This window comes from Chiroxiphia lanceolata, chromosome 1 (assembly GCF_009829145.1).
Source record: "Chiroxiphia lanceolata isolate bChiLan1 chromosome 1, bChiLan1.pri, whole genome shotgun sequence".
Lineage (NCBI taxonomy): Eukaryota > Metazoa > Chordata > Aves > Passeriformes > Pipridae > Chiroxiphia > Chiroxiphia lanceolata.
The window spans coordinates 126,867,186-126,890,808 of record NC_045637.1 but is presented as its reverse complement, the minus strand read 5'-3'; the positions used below and the strand labels follow the sequence as shown (position 1 = coordinate 126,890,808).

The following is a 23,623-nucleotide window of genomic DNA, read 5'->3' as shown; positions in this document are numbered from 1 at the left end:
AAACTTAAAAGTTCCTCTTCAAGGAAACTTTTTGCATGTTCATTTTTCAGAGTAGACCATCAGTGCAAAGGCCTGCTCTGAAAAACTGAATGATAGCTGTGAAAGCTAAAAAAGTTGGAAAATCAGGCAAGAGGAAACTAAAATAAAACCAAAAAAGTATTATTTTTCTTAAATCACAAGAGATATGTACATATGACAGTGTAGGATTTTCAAATGAGTAATGTAGGATTTTCAAAGGAGCAGGTGCTGTTAACTATGGAGCCCACTATTAATCAGACTTGAGTTGGACTTGCTGATGCTAAGTCATTTAGATTGCATAGAAAATTCCACATTCTGGTGAATTAAATCTGGCTTAGCAGACATCTAAAAAAGGGTTTTATTTTCACACACTGCAGGAAAATGCTGCTGCAACATATTATGGAGTGTTGCCACATGCAAGTAACTGTTAGTGGAACAAAGTATTTGTGAACCATCATCATCTGGAAAATTCTATTCAACAAAAATAGAAATCCACATTTTTTTCTCACTACACAAAAAAAAATCAGTTTCTATTACAATACTTTGCTCAAGACTTTATATTCTTTTTAGAAAGGCATCATATTTCTAAATAGTCTTTGAATACCTAGAGAATCACTGCTTTTTTCAAGTTCTTTCAATATCACAGTACCAAAGTATGTAGGGACTGGAACTATATATTTTTGTAATTAATTTCCTTAAGATAATGTTAGAAACATCAGGTTCCTTAAAATATAGATGAATTTCAAGGTGAGTCTGCTAGCAGATGTTATTAATGGCATATGATTTATTGTGACATGAAATCTGATCTGAAACTCATGTTATTAGCTGAGCTTTTTATAAATTATAATTGCCAACCGCTGAAAATATGTAGAAAGACTACTGACAAACTAGCTTCATTTTCAGGGCCTAGAATATCTGCATTTGCTAAAAGTCCAGTATCTCTAGTCCTGCTGACAGGGATGCACAGATCAGGCTTGAGTTCAGACCTTCTCATGATTCTTTGAGAATGAGAAGCATCAGAGCTAGGAAAAGGAGATCATAGAAAACAAGTATGTACTGTGGGACTTGAAAAAAACCCACAGACTTGGGTCCATAGTATGACACTGCATAGATACTAAACAGATTAAGCATTCAAGAAAAAAGACCTAAACTCTGACTGCTAGATATAAAATATATACTTTTAATGTGAAAACAGTAAGAAGTAAGATAATTTTCAAACATTCAAATATCATTCTGTACAGCTCTAAGATGAGAACACAAACAGCATATTTTGGTATGTTAAGGTCTATGAAGATTTGCATCTACCCAATATTTTCCAGGTCACCCACTAAACTGAAAAAAAAAACTAAAGAAAGTCTATGGTTAGGCTCACAGTGACAAAACATTTGTGTTAATAATTATTTCTAGACATCCCCTATATATTCCAAATAACATTGTATCTTACTTTCCTCTCCACATGTCTTCAAATGTTAATTAAAGTTTCTGAAATGTTGCTTTTACCCATCACAACTTACGTGCTAAATTACCTAAATAAGAAGAGACAAACATAAACATTGCATCATGAAGGTTATCTACTGAACGAATCAGATATTGAAAGAGGGTAAATTTACACTAAATGTAATACATTTTTAATCTCCATAAAAGCTCTGTGATAATACTGAAAATTCAAGAAGCAAGACAAGAAACAGATGCAAAGTCTCATTCCTGACTTTTTTTGATGTATACAAAGTTGTTTAAAGATAAAAGCATCTATGTGTAAAATGGCATTCACTTGCCCTTACTTAGAGTATATATGGGAGAGACTGCTGTCAATGCACCAGTGTGTGTGTGAATGAAACATAAGGATCACCATCTGCAACTGTCTAAGAAGTGTACCTCAGTGCCTAAAGGCAAAGTGAAAATTCAGGGAACCTCACAACCACAGTGCACATCTTGTCCATGCTAGTCTTACAAGTCAAACATTGCACCCGTGAGAACAGCTTATTTACAATGTTTTTGATTTCAGTTGAAATACCAGATATGAAACAGTTACATTACAAGTGGTCTGGAAGCATATATTTAATATAAAATGAAGCAATTTCCTATATTTTATAAGAATCAATATTTTAAAGGAAGTGTAAAACTTTACTCCTCACAGAACATACCTTAATAACATGGTAAAACATTTTTATATGCATGTATTTTTAGATTCTTACCTACTGTTGAACTTCTCTGGATGTTTTTCTCTCATGATGTGGAATCTGTGGGCAATTGAAGCATCCTAACAGGAAAAAAAAAACCACCATAAATCTATTGTGACAGGAAAACTGCAAAACAGAAGACCAAAACTGTAAACAAGGTGTTTTGTGAACTGTCATTTTCAACAAGAGGAATATTCTTATCACTTAGTTGATTAGTTACTTGATATGCATACAAGTTGATATTTGCATAAGGCCATTCAATAACTTTCTCTAAAATTTGGTGGAAAATTGAAATAAATGTCAGGAGATTCCCCATTTGCTACACGTCAGGGTGCGAAATCATGTAAGGGTAAAAATTGTTTAATATAAAAAACAGGTTTCTTATTTGAAATAAATGTTATCAAAACTCTTTAAAATAAAGTAAATTATGCTATTAACATAATAAATAACCTGCATGTGAAATGAAATAGCTGTATGAAACACTTATATGTCTGTAACATTTAAATGAGAATCAAATCATTGTGCTGGTGGGAGCTGTTGAATATAGAATATTTGGAAGTGATTTCAAAGCATTTTTGTATCTCCTTTGCAGGTAGGAAGTTAATGTTTTCCTCAGTCCAGATTATGTAATATTTATTTCTCATACTAATCATTAAAACTTTACAAAATGGAAATTGATTTTTCATCTTTTAATGTATGTATTAAATGAGGTGAGAATATGAAATCTACCAACTCATGAGTCTTGCAAAGGATAGTAAACACAGAGAAATCCATTTAGATCATGTCTTGATATTATATCTTAAAATTCTGGATATATAAGAAGAGTTAGTTCAGTTAGTAGGAAATTAAAATGAATTTCAGTTTCTATGTAAATAGCATTTGAGAAAAACTACAAACAAAACTGTTACTATAACCAACTATCACCTACATGAACCTCCCCCCCCTTTTACAAACTTCAACAATTATGGAAATACAAAACCTAAGAATTAGAGAGAAATATTAAATTAAGTATGAATATATCTGGCAACATTTAAAACTATTTTAAAACAATGAGAATTTGGAAGAAAAAATCGAAATTAAATACTTAAATCATTTATTAATAATGATTCCAAACATGATAAAAGTTTTGCTTAAAATAATTTTAATTTTAATTTTATTTAAACTAATAAATGTTAATCTAAATCACAAATAAGTGTGATTGACTCCATCAAAATATTCAATTTTATTCATGATTTTGTTATGTAGTTTCTAAAGATGCCCATAGTTTGTTGCCACATGCACATCACAAAATTATTTATTTATTTTTCTATTATTTTTAAGAATTGAATCGTCATTCAACATTTTACTGTTCTACAAGGAAATCACAGCAAAATTCCCCAGTGACTGGACTGGTGTTAGTCATAAAATGCCTTATTGTTCTGTCCTGTCATCCAAACTGTCATCGGAAATTTTCAGTGCTATATTCTCAAACTGCACTCATCATTATTTTAAATTTATTTTTTTGTGCAATTTTATAAGGCAAATATCCACAAGTATCCAGGTGATCCCACAGTTCTTGGAGACGGATGAAATAAAGCTGACAGTAAACCTTGAGACATCACACTTCTAAACAAAGCCTGCCAGCTGAACTAAAATAATAACTCTGTTAACTTTAGAAAGACCCATCATTCATACTTTATCCCACATTAGATGTGCCAGCATTAGAAAAGTATATTTGTTAGCCAGTTTTATATGAAAAAGAAATAAAAGGACTACTGTTGTATTTAACTGTTCATTTTCTACACACTGAAGCAAAAGGCAGATCCAAGACAAAATGAATAAAGGAGCAGTAGCGTTTTTGACAGAAACTAGGAAACACTAATCAAGGACTAACTGTCTAATGAATGAAATGAAAAGGCTAATGTGCTTACTCATGCATAACAAATGCAAGGCACAAACAAGCTAGGGATCAATGCCCACTGCAGACGGCAAACAGGCAGTTGTTTCCATGGAAGGTTGACTGGATCAAAATTTTCCCCTCCCCGAACATTTTCTGACTCCAAAATGAATCAACTAACTTAATGATCTGACAGGCAAAAAAAGTAATACACAAAGCTAATTCTGACAGGTACAACACAAGACAGGTACATACCAGACCAATTTCACAAAAAAAATTGCTGAAGAGCTACTTTTATTAATGGAAACTGTAAACCAGAATAGTAACTACACACAGATAAGCTCAAAAGGAGAGCTGCTAAGGCTTTCTTCAGTTTATACTGCCCAACTGTTCTTTCAAACCTTAAGTCAAATCCAACGTAGAGAGTCCTTAGATTCCCTAGCCTAAGGACCTCTTCCTAACCATAACTTCCTGCTATAGGAAAATCTGAAACCAGCCCATGCTGGTTGTGCATTAGCAAAACAACCCTTTGCTTTAGGAGAAAAAAAGATAAGAGGAAAAAAAGAAAGAAAACCAAGAAATGGAGTTTTCTGTTTTTCAAATGTCTGTATTCTTTTATATGTTATGACAGTAGCATATAGACTGGTATAAATGAATGAAAAATAATGGGAAGAATTGAAAATAAGAGGAACTTGAGAATGGGTAGGAATGCAAGTACTGTCTCCCAAGAGCTGCTGGAACTACCAGATGCCACCCCCAAATCCTGAGGAACAACCATTAGAAATTTGCTGGCTGAGGAGAGAAGAGGGTCTTTCATTGTGAGCTGTTCTGGCTACATTAGAAACAGGATTAATTTTAGCATACTTCATTCAGCCATTTCCAATAGTGGCTTCTAGCCCAACCCGTTTAGAGCACACAACTGCTGATGGACCAATGGTGAATTCATTTCTTTTTTTTCTGTCAGAAACTATATTAAAATCACCTAATTAACTATACTGAGAAATGGAGCAATATTCATACGTACGGTGAATTAAATATTTGCATATTGTCGCCTTAATATGCTGACCTTTCCTGGTACCCCATATTGTGGATGGCCAGTAAAATATGAGAAATTATTTTTGCATTTTATTATAAAACCAATGCAAAAGAGAAAATGCAGTATTCAGTAAAGCAAACTCACACAGTTCATCATATTACCTAGAAAAGTAACAAGTGAACAGGATTTTTTTAGAAAAGTCATATGACAGTCAGATATTGGTACATAACTAATATCACCTGTGAGCATTATTTATACTTTTTTACATAAACTCATATGTATGGGGGCCTGAAATACAACTTTCCAGCATTACCATAACTGAATCTAAACATTTTCCATTTTTTAAAGCAACACACCATAAGTGCATACAAACATGTTGAAAATTTGCAAAAACTTTATTATTAATAATAATAATCTGAGGAGACACAATGTTGTTGTCAAGCCTGTTGCAAGATGAAAGGAGAAGGAAGATCTTATGGTACCACTCTAATATGAAACTATTAGCTTTCACTTCATCCATACTTCAGTCACAGAGCTCATTTTATATCTAAAGTATTTTAATATTTTTCCAAAGCATCCAGACCAAAGCATCCAAGAATTGAGATTTTTTTCAGGAACACTTTTGCACCAAAATCAATGCTAGACACAAAGTAATGCCGAATACAGAGCATTTATGGCAGAACCAAGGAACTAATTTGACTATTTTGTGTTTCTGAGACTATTACATGAATATTTGAGTTGTACACTACTAGTCTAAAATACTGCATTTCTTTTCTCAGATATACAGTATTTTCAGTCATTAACATGTTAAATGACAACAGCCTAGATGATAATTTCTGTTAACTTTAACTTCATAGTACCAATCTAATCTGAAAAAAACTACCACGCCGTATGCTCTTTTGTATGCCTCCCTCATTTATATGGTTTCCACTCACTACTGCAGCATTTTAAAAGTAGAGATGAAAGAATGGGTGCTCGAAGAACAGAAAATGCAGTTTATCTGAGTTTAAATTCTACAAAATTGTACACATACTCTTAAAAAATGTATCCCTAAATTGGACAAATATTCAACCTGGATGCACATCTGATGAACATGCACACAAAAACACATATATGCACCCTTACATTTGAACTTGTTCAGTGCCTGAAGTAGCTGGACTATCCTTATATCTCACTCAGGTTTGTTTTAAATCCTGACAGTGAAGATAAGATAGAGAACAGACAGAGCATATCTGAATCTACTCCTAGGAAATGGAAAAAATATTTTAATTGAACTAGGACATTTCTCAAAGTGACCTGCCAAGAAGAAAAGAAGCTTAAGTTGCTACACCTCTTTAATACCTTATGATTGACTTACACACATATATATTCATCTTTTTAATGGGTATTAGCATTACCGGAAAGCAATCTGAAGCAGTCTTTTCAGAGGAGTAACCTTATACATTGTGAATAACCTTATAGAAAGATTAATGCATTTAATATATGTCTATCTATAAGCTTGCTGTGATTAAAATTTCCATTAAATAATAATTTTTATGCTGGTGAACAAACAAATGACCAGTGTGCATCTTCTTTGGATATAAATGATCTGATTATTTTTTTTTTCTAAGATGCTTCTTTAATTAAGGCTTAATGGATCCACAAGGCTGGGAAGCTTAAGGGATAACTCAGCAACCTGCAATCTTTGGATCAGAATGCAAATCTAACCTGAACAACCAGTTAACTCTTATCAGTTTTTAATGTGAAATAGTATAGATGTAAAAAAAAAAAAAATCACTGAAAATAGATTAAGAAAGTTCACTGTAGTGGTTTAAAAGTTATTTTCTAGATAAACAAACATTCTTATGATTATGCATTCTACTTTCTGAAAATATACAAAAAACCCACAAAAAACATGGATACATCCTTTGTTTTAGTATTCCCCCCCATAATAACAATCTCAGATAAACAAATCATATTGAACCATTGATTAACCAAGTATAAAAAAAGGTAGCAAAGAAGCTTCAGATCCTGACTTGTTTGAATCCAGCTGTCACTTCACATTTGACTCCCATGTTTTTTATTAAATTACATGAATTAACCTGAGAGAGGAAGAGATTTAAAAAAATTAATTCATTGATACATTAGTTTTTGGTGAAATGCTAGTTACTATAGTTGTCTTAGTTTCTACTGATATTCTGAGCCAGTATATCTGAGAAAGGTGGTAGTTTGAGAACATCAGAGCAAGAAGATTTCAAGTGCTTTTTCAAACAGCTTTACTAAAAGATAATGACCATTCACTGTCTTACAAAAAAATCTAAGAACAAAAATTTGAAAAAATTTGTGTTCCTGTCTCTCCAAGAAAAACACAGAAACTGTCAAGATAATGCTATTTATTTTGTCAGTGATATTCTTGACAGTCAGCCCTCTGATGGTCATGATCAAATATATTTCAGAGGTACATGTATTACTAAGTCAAGTGAGAATTTATATTTTAAATACTCATTTAAATAGATAATATCTCAAAACCCAGGATGAAACATCAGTAACCACAGTATTTATAAATGATAGACAAAAGACCAGAGGATGGTATATCTGGAAATGGTAACATAAAATTGGAACAAGCCTTCAAATGTAAGCCTATTTCGTCTCCCTTTTCATTTGAAGTCAGATCTATGTTGAGTTTCTGACACTGTTAATGCACAATTTGATTTGGAATTGTTTCACACAGACACAAAGTGGAATCCATTTTGTAGGAAAAGATATTTTTGTTGAAAAAACCACCAAGGTGTTCTGCCTGTGTATAACTCTGTAACATGTGGACATATACACAAATTGACTCACCGGTATTTACTATCAGTCAGTTCATACAGGGTGACCACATGTCCCACTGTGTAAAGACCAGTACAGAGACCTGCCCTATAAGACAAGTCTTTGCACCAGTATCTCAAGGACTTTATTTGAGATACAATTTTGGGGTTTAGAAATTGACATTACATTTCTATGTGTCTATATTTTTAAGTTATTAATCAAATGCAGTGACCATCAAAGAAGACTGGGAGGTAAGACAGTTAGGCTATTATCAGACCAGATGTGTCATGTGCCCCAAGACTCAATGCAGTACACAGGACATGTACCCTGTAAGATGATCTCTGCTGACGATACACTGTGTTAATGAGCACATCTTCCTTTCTTTATATTTGGTCACCCTAAATTTACTGTAACTAGAGAAGGGTTTTTCTAGGTCCATGCTGAGTATTTATGTAGTCACTAAAAAGAGGAGAAGAAAAGCGATCACATGGCAATTAGCCAACATAGCCATATAGACAATGCATTAAATATCTTGTATATTAAAAAGATCTCTGTGGTAAACCTTCAGTAGCATTTCTGATAACTGCTGATTGAGAATTATGTTAAAATTGTCCAAATCATCCTGCACAGTGAGTTTGAGCATAACACAATCAAGGACACAACTCACTCAGGCTGAAAGTCAATATAAGCCATGCAATTGTATTGTTGCTTTAGCTATTCTTCAGAAACACACAAAAATGGCTCACAGGTATGTTCAGTAAAAAGCACAGAAACAAAGTTTACATTAGAAGTCTATCTGGTTTGAAATGAATGCCTAGACTTTCATGTCAGCACTTTTGCAGTTTTTAGAAGAGTAAAGTGAGTAATTTGCTCAATTACGAAGGCTTTTTTTTTTTTTTGTTAAATACTAATTAGTGTAATTTAATTTAAACTTAAAAAGACAAACTTGGGATAAGGAATAATTGCTTGTGTACTGTCTTGAAAAATTATACTCAACTTAATATATGGTTTTCAAACACTCTCCTAATAAAGAAATCACAACACCTCAAAAAAAAGAGAAAAAAATCCCAAACCAACACAAACCCTGTTGAGTATTTTCATTTTGAACACTGTTTAAGTTTTCATTAGAGTAGTATTCTTAGGGGATTAATTCAGGCCCTTAATTTAGGTGCCTAAACTGCTAGGATGTTCTCTCTATCCTCCCAGTATACTTAAAAGCAAGAAGAAAGCTCTTTGGAAAGGCTCTTCCAAAGGCATGTTGACAAGTTTCTGCTCTGAATTGCCATTTCGAAATCTTTTGTTATTAATCATACAAGAAACTGAGCACACCTAACTTCTTAAGTTTATGAAGTTATGCCTGAAATGCAACAGTTTGAGCAATCCTTTGAAATGCTCACTGGGTTCCAAGCCAAATCTTGTATCATCACCCATTTTATACGCTCATTTGCTTGATAGGGATCAAATAATAAATATTCACCTGACTGCTCCTTTGCAACTTCCCATAACTTGTTAGTCAAAACCTTGGCAACAGAGTCTTATAATTTTAATACATATTTATGTTATTCATTTGTTTCCATAGCAGATATTTATTTTTATAAGAAATATGCAAACCACTGAAACATCTCTCATTGATTTACACTCTGAAAGAATATTTTTCTCTTAATTGAAAAAGGTCACTGTTTTCCTCATTCATTATGTTTTCTATTTGAAATTTAAATTTTTGCATTACAATATTATTTATTATCTTCCCTATTGGACAAACTAATATTAATTTATAAAAAAACCCAACATAGTCATAAATTAGGGCTAGATGCTGGATTATTTAGCTACAGATGTTATCTCTTTTCACTGATTTATGACAAATTTTTAAGATCCTCTCCCTTGCATTTTTCACACAGCCTTTTTGTTCCTTCTCGTAGGCCCAGAAGGATCTTTCTTGACTTTTGCTCAATATCTGCATTTGTTCTCAATGTTGCATCAATCAAAATATTTTCTGAATCCTTCTACTTTATTTTCTTGTCAAGGTATGACACGGCTGTGGGAAGGCAACAACAGCAACTGGAGAGCATGCTTATAGGCCTTAGGCATGGGAAGAGTGAGAGATGTCTGAGCCTTTTCAGGTGTTAAAGAATATTAAATACTTTTACAGACTATGAGGGCTTCCAAGTCCTGAAGAAGCAGTGGAAGAGTCTAACGCAAGTACACACACATGGCCTGGTTCTCCACAGTGCTTACAGCTAATGCAAGAGAGCCAGACTGCCTTACAGCAGGGTGAGGTCATAGGGAAAATGGCAGAAAAGTTTTGTATCAAACTGAGCCAAACCTATTTAACAGCAAGTTTGAAAATGACTGGGCAACTAAGAAGCCTCCAAGAACCCACTAGATTCATGTGAGATACTCGTGCCAAGTTTACTCCCACCCGAGTGGTTTCTCTGAGTATCTGAAAGGGTAGTGCAGAAATAAAATGAAATTAACAATGTTCATTGCAGTATTAGATTGAAGAGATTACACCCTAGCAGATCACCTTGATCACACACTGTTTTTACTGCTACTGTTAATCAAATTTGTAACTTACAAGGTGAATGAATACTTTTCTTCATAAGCAATGTAAATGGTCAGACTCCTTTCTGGAGTGCAAAACTCAGTCATGTATTACATAGCAATGACCAATATTTCCATGAAAATAAGGATTATTATTCTCTGAAATATGTCTGCTAACCAAATAATATAATTAGTTCATATAAACAGTGTTTGATATGAGTTTTTGTCAAGTTAAATAAAGCTTAGGCTCTGCAGTAATGGGTATCTGAAAAAAAAAGTATACTAAAAAATCGAACTAGATGCGATCTTACTGAGCATTTAGGGGCTGAAAAAGATTTTCTCTATGAATAATAGGATCCTGTATTAAAAAGCAACCAACATAAAACATGCTATGGCTTAGAGAACGAAAAGTCTTTTCTGCACTTAATATTTGGATATATGGAAAAGTGTTAAAATATGTCCAAATACGAACATGTGTAGTCAAATTTTACAAAATTAATTCACATATATTTTCCTCTCAAAGCAAATCCAGCTTCTTCTATAGCTGCTTTGAATAAATAATTTAGATATGTAAAATATTTTGCAGTGCTGATTTACCCAGCGTGCAACATATAGAGGTCATGCAGTATCTATTTTTGTAGACTCTGGACATCAAAAAGCTTTGAGGTTAGACATATTTATTTATTCCACATTGAGGTTCTGTTATGTGATATAAAGGGAATAACTCACGGGTTATTATCAAAATATTGATACATAGGGACAAAAAAAAATTAGGGTTTTTTGTACTGAAGACAGTAATAATTAAGAACTGGAAACTTTTTTTTACAAAATCAACATGTACATACAAATGGTTTCAGCTGAAATGGGAAAAACACCCAGCAATCTCAGAAACTACCAATTCTGTATTTCACTATTGGTTTATGCAATATTGTTTCACTATTAAGCAATTTCACAGCAAAATAAAAAATGCAGTTGTTGATGTGGTCAGAAACCCTGCAAACAGCATTAAACCCCTTTGTTAAGATTTAACATGCACAGAATTTTGAACTCGAGAAATAAAAATGTCCCAATTGCTTTAGAAGTGCTGAATTGATCCTTCAGAGAGGGTCAAAGAAATGCTTTTGCTGCCTTTCCACATCCCAAGGATCCAAATTCGCAGAATATTAGTGAAAAAGTCTAGGGAAGTGTAGTGGAACTGAGTAAATCCTTAAATTTTCTAGCAAAAAAATTCCCCCTCCCAAGAGTGCACTTGCATAATGCTTTTCGCCTAACCATCTGGACAGACTCAGTGCGTCATGGTTGTTTAGCAACTTACAGCTTTCATGGTAGCTTTGAATATATTATGCCAGTATCCTCTTCTCAAATTGTTTGGGAGGATTCTATATCTGCATAAAAACTCCTTGTCCCATTTACTCAGGATTTCCAACACACATGAGGTTTTCTAGAAGGCGAAGTTGTTTACACTAAATAGTAGCATACAATTCTGCAAATTAATTATCTAGTTTACAAAGTTACTCTCCAATTGATCAAACTAAGGGTGCAGCCAGCTGCAGTGCAGAGGCAGGAAAAGAAGAGCTCAGGAGACAAGCAAAGCACATGGTCAAAGTTAGGTCCATGAATTTTCACTGCAAATAACATGAACAGGACAGTTTCTCTGAACTCCAGGCCAGACAATGATGTTATAAACATATTTTACAGATGGAGAACCCCACTGTTTTTTGATAACAATAAATCAATTTGCTTCATGAGAGAGATCTAAAGAAATCTTTGGTCTAAATGAAAGCATAGTCAAATCACCCTTCAACTTTTTACCTTAAAAACCAACAATGCAGTAGGCTGAAAGCTGCTCCTAGATTTTTATAAATTTGCAAATCAAAGAGCACCTGTTTGTAAAGTGCTGCTTTGCTCAACTACTTAAATAATGTAATCAATACTAAATGACAAGCTAGAATTCCAAAATTTGCTGCACAGTAAGCAGACACTTGTCTTGCTGATGTTTGTAATAAGTAATCCTTATAATGATAGCCAAGACAAATGCTGTTAATATTAACTGTTACTCAAGAAAAAATAGCATATCCATATGACATCAGAAATCATTTCAGAGTAAGATTATCTTAATGGTTGCAACTATTTTGTATAATGATAGCATTAATAAGGGTAATGTAAATCAGTTAAAAACTGCTTTTAACTACAAAACCTACAAAAATATATGCAATTTAAAGGTCAGTGCAAACAAAAGGTTTCCAAACTTTTGGAAAAGCTTGAAATCAGGATTAATCTTTCTTTTAGTTTCAATTATGTACATTGTATTCAAAGCCATTTCCTAGCCAGAAGAAATATACTATTGAGACACTGTTTTAAGGACAACAGAGGTAACAGACATTTCCTTCCAACAAAATGAAAGTTGCCGTCCAAGTGGCCATGACTTTCCAAATAAATCATCTATGTCAACATTCCCCAAAGGGGCATTTCATAATGCCCTTCATGTATACATTATCTGTGACAAAAATACTGTTTCTGGAATAAAAGCATTTTTCTCCTTTAGTTTTCTTTCAGTAAGAATTCTTACACTGTTCAAAATTACTAAAGTATCATCTACAACAATTTCAGTGTTATTGCACAAATTGTAAATTATGCTTTCAGAATTATGGAAGGAATTTCTAAAAGTCTTCCATTTTTATAGTCTTTTGAAAGGACAATGAATTCTATAAAAAACCATGATAACAATTTCAGTGTTTAAAATCTACACAAAGTCATTCAAACAAATGTTATGACATTTAAGATAATGAAACCCTTCATTTATGCCAATGTGTCCTACTTCACATATAAGGAGTCAGAACAGATGTCCAAATATTGTAATGCCAGAGGAAAGTTAGGGCATATCTTGATTAATACTCTCAGAGCAGTCCATGGTGTGTCTTTAAAACTGGCATGAGTTACTTCAAAATATCTATTCAAAATCCATTCTAGGAAACATAGCTAGACAAAGTGTTCCCAAGACAAAAGGAAAACAATAAAGCTTTGTATAACCCTTTTAGCAATGTAAGCTGCATATTATTGACAGACCATTCATTGCAATCAACAAATGATTAATTGCAAATTTGTTGCTAAATTGACCATGAAAAAGACAAGCTTCAGGGTACCGTTAAAGAGGAAAAACTTCTGTTAAAAATGATTGGAGACTTTTTGTAGTGAATTAATTCTAATCGATACTCTTGTTGACTACACAGTGGAATAATTACTTCCTTAAATAGCATATGTACCCATTATTGTAGACATCCAAATTAATATTTAACCTAACGTCTTGCTTTTTTTCTCATTTTTAAACAGTATTTTTCTAATTTCACCTCTAAGACCAACAGTCTACTATCAACCAATTTTTTGCAATGCCTGTTATCAATAATCTCGGGAGGCATAACATAAAAAAAAGTTATGAATACCAAAGCAATGATATTTATTTAGACTATTTACATGAAAGTATTCTTTTTAATTACTATTAGCATGGATGAAACATTAGATGTCTTTAAGCATATATACCTTACAAACTTCTGAACAACTGTGGAATCATTTAGTTTTGTGCAAAGGTGTGATTTTAGAGTTTCCTGGCTGTGCCATTTTCCTCCTATTGTAGGAGCAGTCACATAAACTAAAACTTAACTTTTTAATGATAAAGAGAATTTAATTCCTGTGATGGTCAATGTACTACCGCAAAATATTACAGAAACATTTCGATGAGAGAATCTTGGATAGCTTATACTATGGTTTGTGGATTAGCTTTTGGGGGGTGGGGGGTGGGGGGGTCTGGGTTTTTTTGGTGGTTGTTTTTTTGTTTGTTTGTTTGTTTTAGGATTTTTTTCCAGGCACTAGAAATCTTTCTTCTATTTCAGAACTATTCCTGTAGTGTATAATAAACCTACAAACAAACAAGCAATAAACAATATACATATATAAACATGTATATATATACACCAAAGAAAAAAATTTAAAAATATTGAAGTTTCTCTGACTCCAAAGCAAATTATAAACTTACCCAGAAAGCACAAACAGACTAGCTAAGGATACAGCTCAGAACTGAAAGTCAAGCTGTTTTCTAAATGACTAGTCATCACAAATTTTGGTCTCATTAAGTTTTCTGCTTTAAAGATCTCTGACATATTGTTTTCTTTGAGGCACTTAGATGACATAAAGAATCTACAACACCTAGCTTTCAGCCAAAGAGCAGAACAGAAACCCCAGAACTATACCCAAACCTCTCACAACAAAGATGAACAGTGTCCTGGGCTCAATCAGCAAGAGTGTGTCTACCATGCACAGGGCAGTGATCCTTCTCCTCTGCTCAGCACGTCTGATACCACACTGGGAGCACTGTTCCGTCTTGGGCTTCCCATTACTTGAAAGACATGGACAGACCATGTCCATAAGTGTTTGAAGGAAAGGTGTCAAGAGGGTGGAGCCAGGCTCTTGGTGGTGCCAAGCAATACGGCAAGAGGGAATGGGCAGGAACCAGTGCACAGGAAGTGCCACCTGAACACGAAGAACTTATTAACTGTGCAGGAACAGATTGCCCTGAGAGGTTGTGGAGTCTCCCTCACTGTAGATATTCAAGAACTGCCGGGACAGGACATAATTCTGTGCAATGTGCTCTAGGATGACCCTGCTTGAGCAGGGAGGTTGGACCAGATGACCCACTGTGGTCCCGTCCAACCTTACTCATTCAGTCATTTTGTGATACCATAACATATTTAGCAGAGGCACAGTAGGTTGCTCAGGGGCTGAAGCACATGCCACTTGAGCAGAGTCTGAAGCAACTTGTTTGGCCTCACAGAAAGCTGGCAACAGGTGACTTAATTGCTGTCTACAGCTACCAGATGCAGAAAAGACTGATGGACTCTTGCCAGAGGTGCACAATGATAGATGAAAGGCAACAAGACAGAAGTGAAACACTGCCCAGACAGTTTGTGAAATCTCCATTTTTGGAGGTGTTCAAGATTCAGTTAGAGAAGTCCCTAATGAAAGTGATCTGATCAGACTTGTTACAAATATGATCTTCATCTAGAGGACCTTCAGAGAATCTAAACTGAAATATTCTCTGAGAGCCAGAGGTCCCTGTTGAACAGTTCTTACCAAATGTCCCTGTCATGAATTTCACAGTCCCTTGATCCAACACACTGCAAGCATCTTTGGAGTTCTGCAGTTTATTTACATGCTGTATAGAGAAATGCTTTCTTTTGTTTACCTTGAAGCTGGAATCTAGTAGCTTCATTTGCTGCCTTTCAGTTTTTATACTGGAAGAAACAGTAAACATAAATTCACCACCCACCATCTACTTCTAACTCATGTTTACACAGACCCCATTATCTTCACCGTGTTTTCTATACCACTGAATTTTAGCCCACATAACTGTTCTGACGGAAGCTATTCCATATCTTCGAACATTCCTCTTGACTTTCATTAAGTCTACTTCAATTTTGACAAGATTTGTGAGGACCAAAATTGTACACACTAATTTAACAGGTAGACACAGCTCAAGCATGATAGTATTTTTCCTCTATCTTTTTTTTTCCTAATAAGAGAACAGTGCTGCTGCTGCAACCTTTTATACAATAAGCTAGTCTGAAACAGTCACCCAGGAAAGAGAAGGTCCAGTTTCAGTAATATGCTCCGATATTTATTGGTGAAACACACATTTTCATAGTTTTCACATCAATATAGTTTTCATAGCATATCAACAGACTAATTTTTTTCCTTTATTTTTACAGGGAAAGTCATACTCTTCTGAAGAATGGATAAAAGAATCATTGAGAAGGAATAAAGTAGAAAAGATGAGAACAAGAAAGCAGATATGACTGCACACATATATGGTGCAGGTGCATGCAAGGAAGAGAGCCAACTGACATAAGAGATTAATGAAGTAATTCATTCAGAAAGTCCTTTCTGTGTTCTGGTCCATTTTATGTGGACTACTTTTATAGTACATGGAAAAAGAACTCAAATATGAAGTAGCAATAACATTTCTTGACTAACAAGATGAGTCTTTACTCATTCTGGTTCTGCAGGAATATTTTCCCTAAGTTTCAAGCATATAATTATATCTTCTTCATTTGCTTGAATATAATAGATCCATTAATAAAATTTTACTTTAGACATAAGCTTAGGAAGATAGTTCCTGGGACCACTCAGAACAGAATAGAACAGAACAGTTAGAAGGCACCTACAGTGGTCACCTAGTCCAACTGCCTGACCCCTTCAGGGCTGACAAAAAGTTTAAGCATATTATTCTGGGATTTGTCCAAATGCCTCTTAAAAACTGACAAGCATGGGGATTTAATCACTTATCTCTCTAGGAAGCTTATTCTAGGGTTTGACTGCTCTTTTCTTAAACAAATGTTTCCTAATGTTCAGTTTAATGCTCCTGTGATTCAGCATTGCACCATTTCCATATGTCCTATCATGGGATACCAGAGAGATCAGCACCTCCCTCTCCACTTCCCCTCCCTCAAGAAGCTGTAAAGAGGAATGAGGTCACTCCTCAATCCCTTTTTCTCAAACCAAGACAGACCCAGTGTCTTTAGCTGATCCTCACAGGACATACTTTCCAGCCCTTCCAGTTCTGTTGCCCTTCTCTGGATGCATGCAAGTACCCAAATGTCCTTCTTAAACTGTAGGGCCCAGAACTGCACACTGTACTCAACTGAATCTGCACCAATCTAAAAGTAGTTCTGTAGTTTCATAGGTCTTCCTTCATGACCTGCTTGTAAAGTACAATTTTCTCCCCTTGCATTTTTTTGATATTTTTCTTTTTTTTTTTGAGAAGATTATTGTGTACTGTATGTACAAATCAGTGACAAGGCTTCTGTATTCACCATTCACACTCTGTACTATTCTATGTTTTAAAAATATCCACAGCCAGGTGGAATCACTCCTCAGGGATATTGTCTCTAGCAGTTAAATACTATTCATTACAACAGTTATTGGGCGTTTTTCACAAACCTGTATTGTCAAAGAGCAGCAGGTTTTTTTCCCTGTTAACAAGAAGAGAAACTAATAATTTGGTCTCAAAACATTAATACAAAAGACAATAATTTTTTTTTTTAACTAACAAATGAGGAGTTAGGGCTTAGTTTATAGCCAAAAGTGCAAATGTTCTGTTTAGTTTACATTACAGAGATATAAACAGCTATAGCATGGCACAAAAAATCCTCAACATCCATATGACAAAGTAGCCTCCACTTGATATAATAAAGCTTTTAAACTTTGCCTTTAAAATACATTTTCATAAAGAACCTCGTTTGTAGGTTATTTTTTTGTTTGTTTGTTTTTAATAGGAGTAATTTGTAATTCTGATACATAAACCAAAAAACTGACATGCTATGTGAATTCAGTAGCCTCTTTCGATTCCAGCTGGCTTGGCTGTATGCCTTTCTAATGGTAATGAAGTCACACAGCTGCTAGGACAATCAGCTGGAGTTCAGATCATCACTAGCAAAATGGATATCCACTGATTGGCTTCTTATCAGGACTCATTAAAGTTCAGTGTTAACAAACTGTAGGGTTACATAGGTTTACATGGTTACAGCAAAGTGCCTTTTAAAAATGAACTTGTTGGAGCTGAAGAAAATCTCTCCTTTTTCTGCCTATAAATGTTACTTTGTGCTGGTCAACTTGAGAAATGTTCAACTCTACTCCCAGTGAAGTGAAAGGAAAATTCCCATTCATTTGCAGGGAAGTAAAACAAATCAGTTCCCAATGTTTCAGGGATTTTTGAAGAATACTGCTATTCAAATTACTTCAGAATGCCTCAGCTAAAGGGTCACTCAGCATTCAGCTATGTCCAATTTTCAACTTAGAATGCAGTGCACACTAGACCTGTGAGAGTTTACCAGCTTTTCCTTTGCCCATCCAATTGCTAGCATGTTTATTCCACATAAAACAGTGAAGTTTCACCACTCCCACAAGAAGGTAATTTTCTGCTATGAAAATACAAGTAGATGTAAATTATTGCTTTTTAGCCTCACGGTACTAATGCAGTACACAGGTATGTCCTGCCAGTTCTGTAGTTTATTCTGAGATCATAGTGTAGACTGAGGAGGAGGGGTGGGGAGGATGGCTGTACCACCACAAAGCTTTAGTGTGAACACAACAGATTTCAGTATTAACCATCTTTCCTACAGACAGCGGAAAAGTACAAAATGTGTCAATTCTCACGAAATCATTACTACTATCTTTTTAAGCTCTATATTTTTTGTCATCTGTTTTTATTGAACAAAATTTGAATTATTAACCCTTATTAGAACATGGAATGTGCAATGCTGCTTGCTTGATGTACTAAAATGGGATAAAAGGTTGTGTCAGTCTAGTGTGAAGGCATAGTGACAGACCTTCTAAAGCATTCTCTACATTCTTCAAAACTGACACAGTCCTTAGACAAAATTTGAGCTGTTATGAGTAGCGGAACCAAATGGTTTAAAACATCGGAACAACTATCAATTGTTCTACTATGTGAAAATTTCACTGAGAAATAACAACTTAGCCTCTTTTAAATTAATGAGAAATTTTTTTTACAGATATTCAGTTGGTTGGGGTTCTGGTCATCAGCTTTATGAGTCACCTCACAACACAGGAGCTGCACAATATAAAATTTGTGATTAACTTAAAAGTGCTTAAAAGTAAAAATGTGTTCTTTTATATAAGTACTTTATCTTATCTTTATAGTGATTTGTGAAAACAAGAAAATACCTACCCAAATTACAAGCAGACTACATCCTGCACTGCAAACAGATCTGACTTTTGATCTCTTTGCTTTCCTTTTTAAGGTTTACCCAGCTATTTCCCATTGGGTTTCCTCTAGGAATCAAAACCTAGTCAGTATTACTTATGTAGAACTCAGATGAAGGGCTTTGGCAACACTTCCAGATTATAATCAGCAAAATATCATATCTCCCACTAGCAAATATATGGAAACTCACCCACATAAATGATATCATCCTGATTCAACTAAGCATGCTCAAAGTGAGCAGTGACATTCATGCACAGGGAGAAGTCCACAGAAAGAAAATAACATTCATGCACAGGGAGAAGTCCACAGAAAGAAAATAACAATACTCCTACACTTAATTATACTCAAAGACAAAAAGGCAAATAATTGCTTTACACTTGCACATACTTTGAATTCTACATTGTAACTCTTGCAAGTAACAAAAATATTACTTTAGTTTTGATTTTAAAATTTTTTTAGTGGCTATGAAACCTGGCAAGATGACAGCATTTTCTACATAAAGTCCTATATTTATCCACTGAGCTTAGGTTTCCTTGCCAATATCCTTTGGCTTTTACCTACGGGAGTTGCTTCTGCTGGCAAGCAATAAGTCCACTTCCATGGTTCACAGTCGAGGCTGTCAACAAATGTGCCAATTGTATGACATGGATATCTATTCAATAGAGAAGACTCAGCAGAATTATTCTATAGGTTGTATAAATGTCACTTGGTGATGACTTTTGGTTACGGTATACCTCAGCTGAATTTCATTCTGTAACCTGTTACTCCTCTCAGGAACTTATTCCAGAAACCAATTAATCAACCAAACACAAGTAGCAACTGTCAGTTGACTTGACTTTGTCCACTAGTAAGCACACACTGTAATCCATAATTTACAGCTCTACACTAATATCAGTGCAGATATTCCTATTAACTTTTGTGAGCTTTTCATTAGCTCTTACCAACTTGTAATGAATGATTATTTTTCAGATGGAAAATAAGGAGAAACACCTTCAACTCAAATGACATGTATTTTGTTTTCCCCTCTTAAGATTTAAAAAGGTAGTTGCAGTAGTAAAAGAGAGTTAGGATGATGACATGATCTTTTTCTATGTCCAATCACTGCAGTATACAGGTATGTCCACAGGATATAACAAAGTGTTAAAGTGGTGTCCAAAAGAGAGAGCCTTTGTACAAAATAGGAACCACTTGCAGTGTTTTGCAGTGTAACCATCTAGAGCAATTGCTCTTGGCACAGGTCTAACCAATTTGTGAGCAGGCAAAATGCCATCTGAACAGATGGCATGAGGTACAGAGCCAAACAGCCATGTATGTTCATCGGCTGTGGGTAGCAATGGCATGATTCCCAGCCATGAAGGTCTAAACAGTTGTCCATCCTGATCTTAAAAGCTCATGTTTATAGAGAATTGTCATCAATAATCCAGCTTTGTACTAAATTATAATTGAAATAAAAAATGTTCCTGGAGATGAAAATCACAGATAGTTGAGTTTCAGAAAAACTCCCATGTTCATTTCTTTGTTACTTCATTTAACAACTTAAAAAAAAAAAAAAAAGCACAGTGATGAAAAGAAATCCCAGTATCCTAGACCCATTCTGCTTGTTGCTTGCTGCTGTGGTAATACTGTGCGGCCAAAGATTTTATCTGACCTGTGCTGCAAAACTACACACAGATTGTATTAACATACTCCTCTTTCTTCTTGTTCCCAGATTACAAAAATGTTCCTCTACTACGGAGGTTCACAGGAATTACTCAAAGCATTATGAACACACCCATGGCTAGGTACAATCAACTGGAGCTTTTTTTTATCTGTTCATAATCAGGGAACTAAAAAAACAGCTCTAATTCAACTTTGCCTGGCATCTTTTACAGTGTGCATCAGCTACATCTGAGGATGCAAAGCCAAAGCAAATTTTGCTTAAATTCTTCAGTACTCTAGTGCCACTAATAATTATTAACCAGCTATTTTTTCCAACAGAATTAATAATTTTCTGCTTACAGACTGCACAAGACAGATTAGGATATCTTTGTTCTTATTAGTTACTTGAAAGATTTTCCATGTCATTTCAGTGGTTGGTTCTTATCCTTAAATCTCCGCAGATTTTCATTATGTATGTTTAGCAGCTAAAGCTCAGTTGGTTTGTTGATTGTACACAAAGGTTACAATGACAATGTTTTTGTCCTGTGTTTGGATGAACAGAAATTCTACAATCAGAATTCTGATACAAACATCTGTAATTTCAAGTTCCAGATGAAAACTTGAATGTAAATACATTTTGTTTTTCTTAAAAATGCTCCCTGCTAGTAAATGTACATCTATGCAACAAAAGCATTACTTTGCTATTTTACTTATCATTTTTATCTTTCTGAATGTTGGGGGAAAAAACCACAAAAGACAGGCATCATTCTGTAAACAGAAATGACTATCAGAAAACAAAATAAAATAAAACGGGCTCATTATTTTTTAAAATCAATCTTATGATACTTACTAAACTTTATTTTCAAGCAACAGTATTGGATTCTATATTAACACCTATCCAATGGTCCAAGATCTTTTTGTTCACCTACCATATAGTAGTATCAACTTTCAGAGAAAATGTTGCCAGCTTGAATTTAAATAGTTTTACTAAATGATCCGTCCCTACAAATTCACCAGTATAAATAAGTTGACTTTTTGTGGATAACTTGGGCTGATTCAATAATGTACCTACCATCGTTCAATAGAATGTACAAAAGACAATCAACTATAGTCTTTTAAGACATGTCTTGATGGATGCCTTTTGCATATGCCAAATAATCTGGGAAGCAAGAAGACAAATTTGGTGCCCTTGAACCGAAACAAGAACAACAACAAAAAGTCTACTAAAGATTTCGATAGGTTCAGGAAATGGTCTGTAAACATATTACAGATTCTAGATTACCAAGATTTATATATAAGGAATCACAGAGAATTGTAGGAATATTTGTGGTGTGAAAGCTGTGTTAACTTTAGCAGTTGCCTATTGTTTGATTTGTGCAAGGAACTGACCGAAAAAGAGCAGTTTGCTTGAAACAGAAAACAAAATTCAGGGGAAAAAAGAAGCATGTAATTCCAAACAAAACTGTAATTGTCAAGAACCTGCTAAATTAGATTTTACTTTGCTTTTGCAGTATGTCTTGAACATATTGAACACTTCAACCTTACAGAGAGAACCTGTCAAATCTTAAAAGGATTCATCAGTACAACTATACATAAAATAAGCTAGTGGAGATGAAGTTTACATAAGCAAAACATATTTTTGTCCACAGAGCTAAAAGTTTCAAGTAGTTTTTAGTAAACGATAAGTGTACAGTTGGTTAACACTATACCTTGAAGAATAAGTTTGGCTCAGTAAGTGGCATCAGAAACACAAATATTGCCTGGATGGTTAAACTGATCAGGCACACAAAGGAGAATAAATTACGTATACATGCAGATAATAGAGATGTTGCACGTTGAGCAGAGGGATAAATATGTTGTGATGGCATCCATCTGTCCCCTATAATACCTACCCATAGCTGCAAAAGTAAAAGCCTTTCACATTTCCTGTTTGTACAGGGCAGCTGTAACAACAGCAGATAGTGTAAATGGTTCAGGAATCCAAAAGAAGGCACATTTCTCCTAAACATGCCCTATTTAGACCTGGAACCCATGATGAATTTGACATTACGGGATGAAAATGTACTGTTGGTCCTATGTAGGAGGACAGTGAAAAAACAGATTAATGAATGACAACTATCTTTTCAGGCTCACCAAGGAAGACCTGCGAACAGCACTGATTAAAATGGGAAAGAGAAAAATTCAGAATGAGAACCCACAAGAAACCTCCAAATGACAGTTACTTATATCTGAAGACCAAAAATTTAGGACAAAAAGCTAGGACTAATCAAAAAAACATGAACATTTTGGCATCAAGTGGTGAAGAATGCAAACTATGAAGATGTCAAGAAAGAACTTAAGCAGCCATTGCTGCATTAGAGATGGCAAGAGCTGGAAGAAGGTTGAACACTAAAATAAAACCCAAAAGCACTATTTATAGGAGAGTATTATGTCAATTAGATACTCATAAAAACCAGATTAAAAATGGTATGAATAAATGAAATTTAAGAAACCATTTTTCAAGCATCAGAACTCATGAAAACTCATTTTTTACTGACATGTCTGTCTGTTATATTTACATGCCTGTTTGTTATACTTACATATCTCTAACTACCAAGACAACTCTGATGGCCAACAAATTGTGCCACCTTGTAGCTATTTCAAAACTAAATGTATGATAGTTAATGCAGTATTGCTATGAATTAGATTTACAGCTGAGTTCTCTCTCCTTTTCTTTCAAAAGCAGACTCTCTCCTACGCCAGTTACCGATTCATATAAATTACGGATA

The 23,623-nt window shown here is 34.5% G+C and overlaps 1 protein-coding gene across 1 annotated transcript in view; it reads right to left on the bottom strand.

The window, feature by feature from the left end:
- The window catches only part of DGKB (diacylglycerol kinase beta), a 310,728-nt gene that overhangs the window by 131,939 nt on the left and 155,166 nt on the right, over positions 1-23,623 (bottom strand). The window contains 1 exon segment of the mRNA XM_032699151.1: positions 2,214-2,278. Within this exon segment, the coding sequence (XP_032555042.1) occupies positions 2,214-2,278 (65 nt within the window).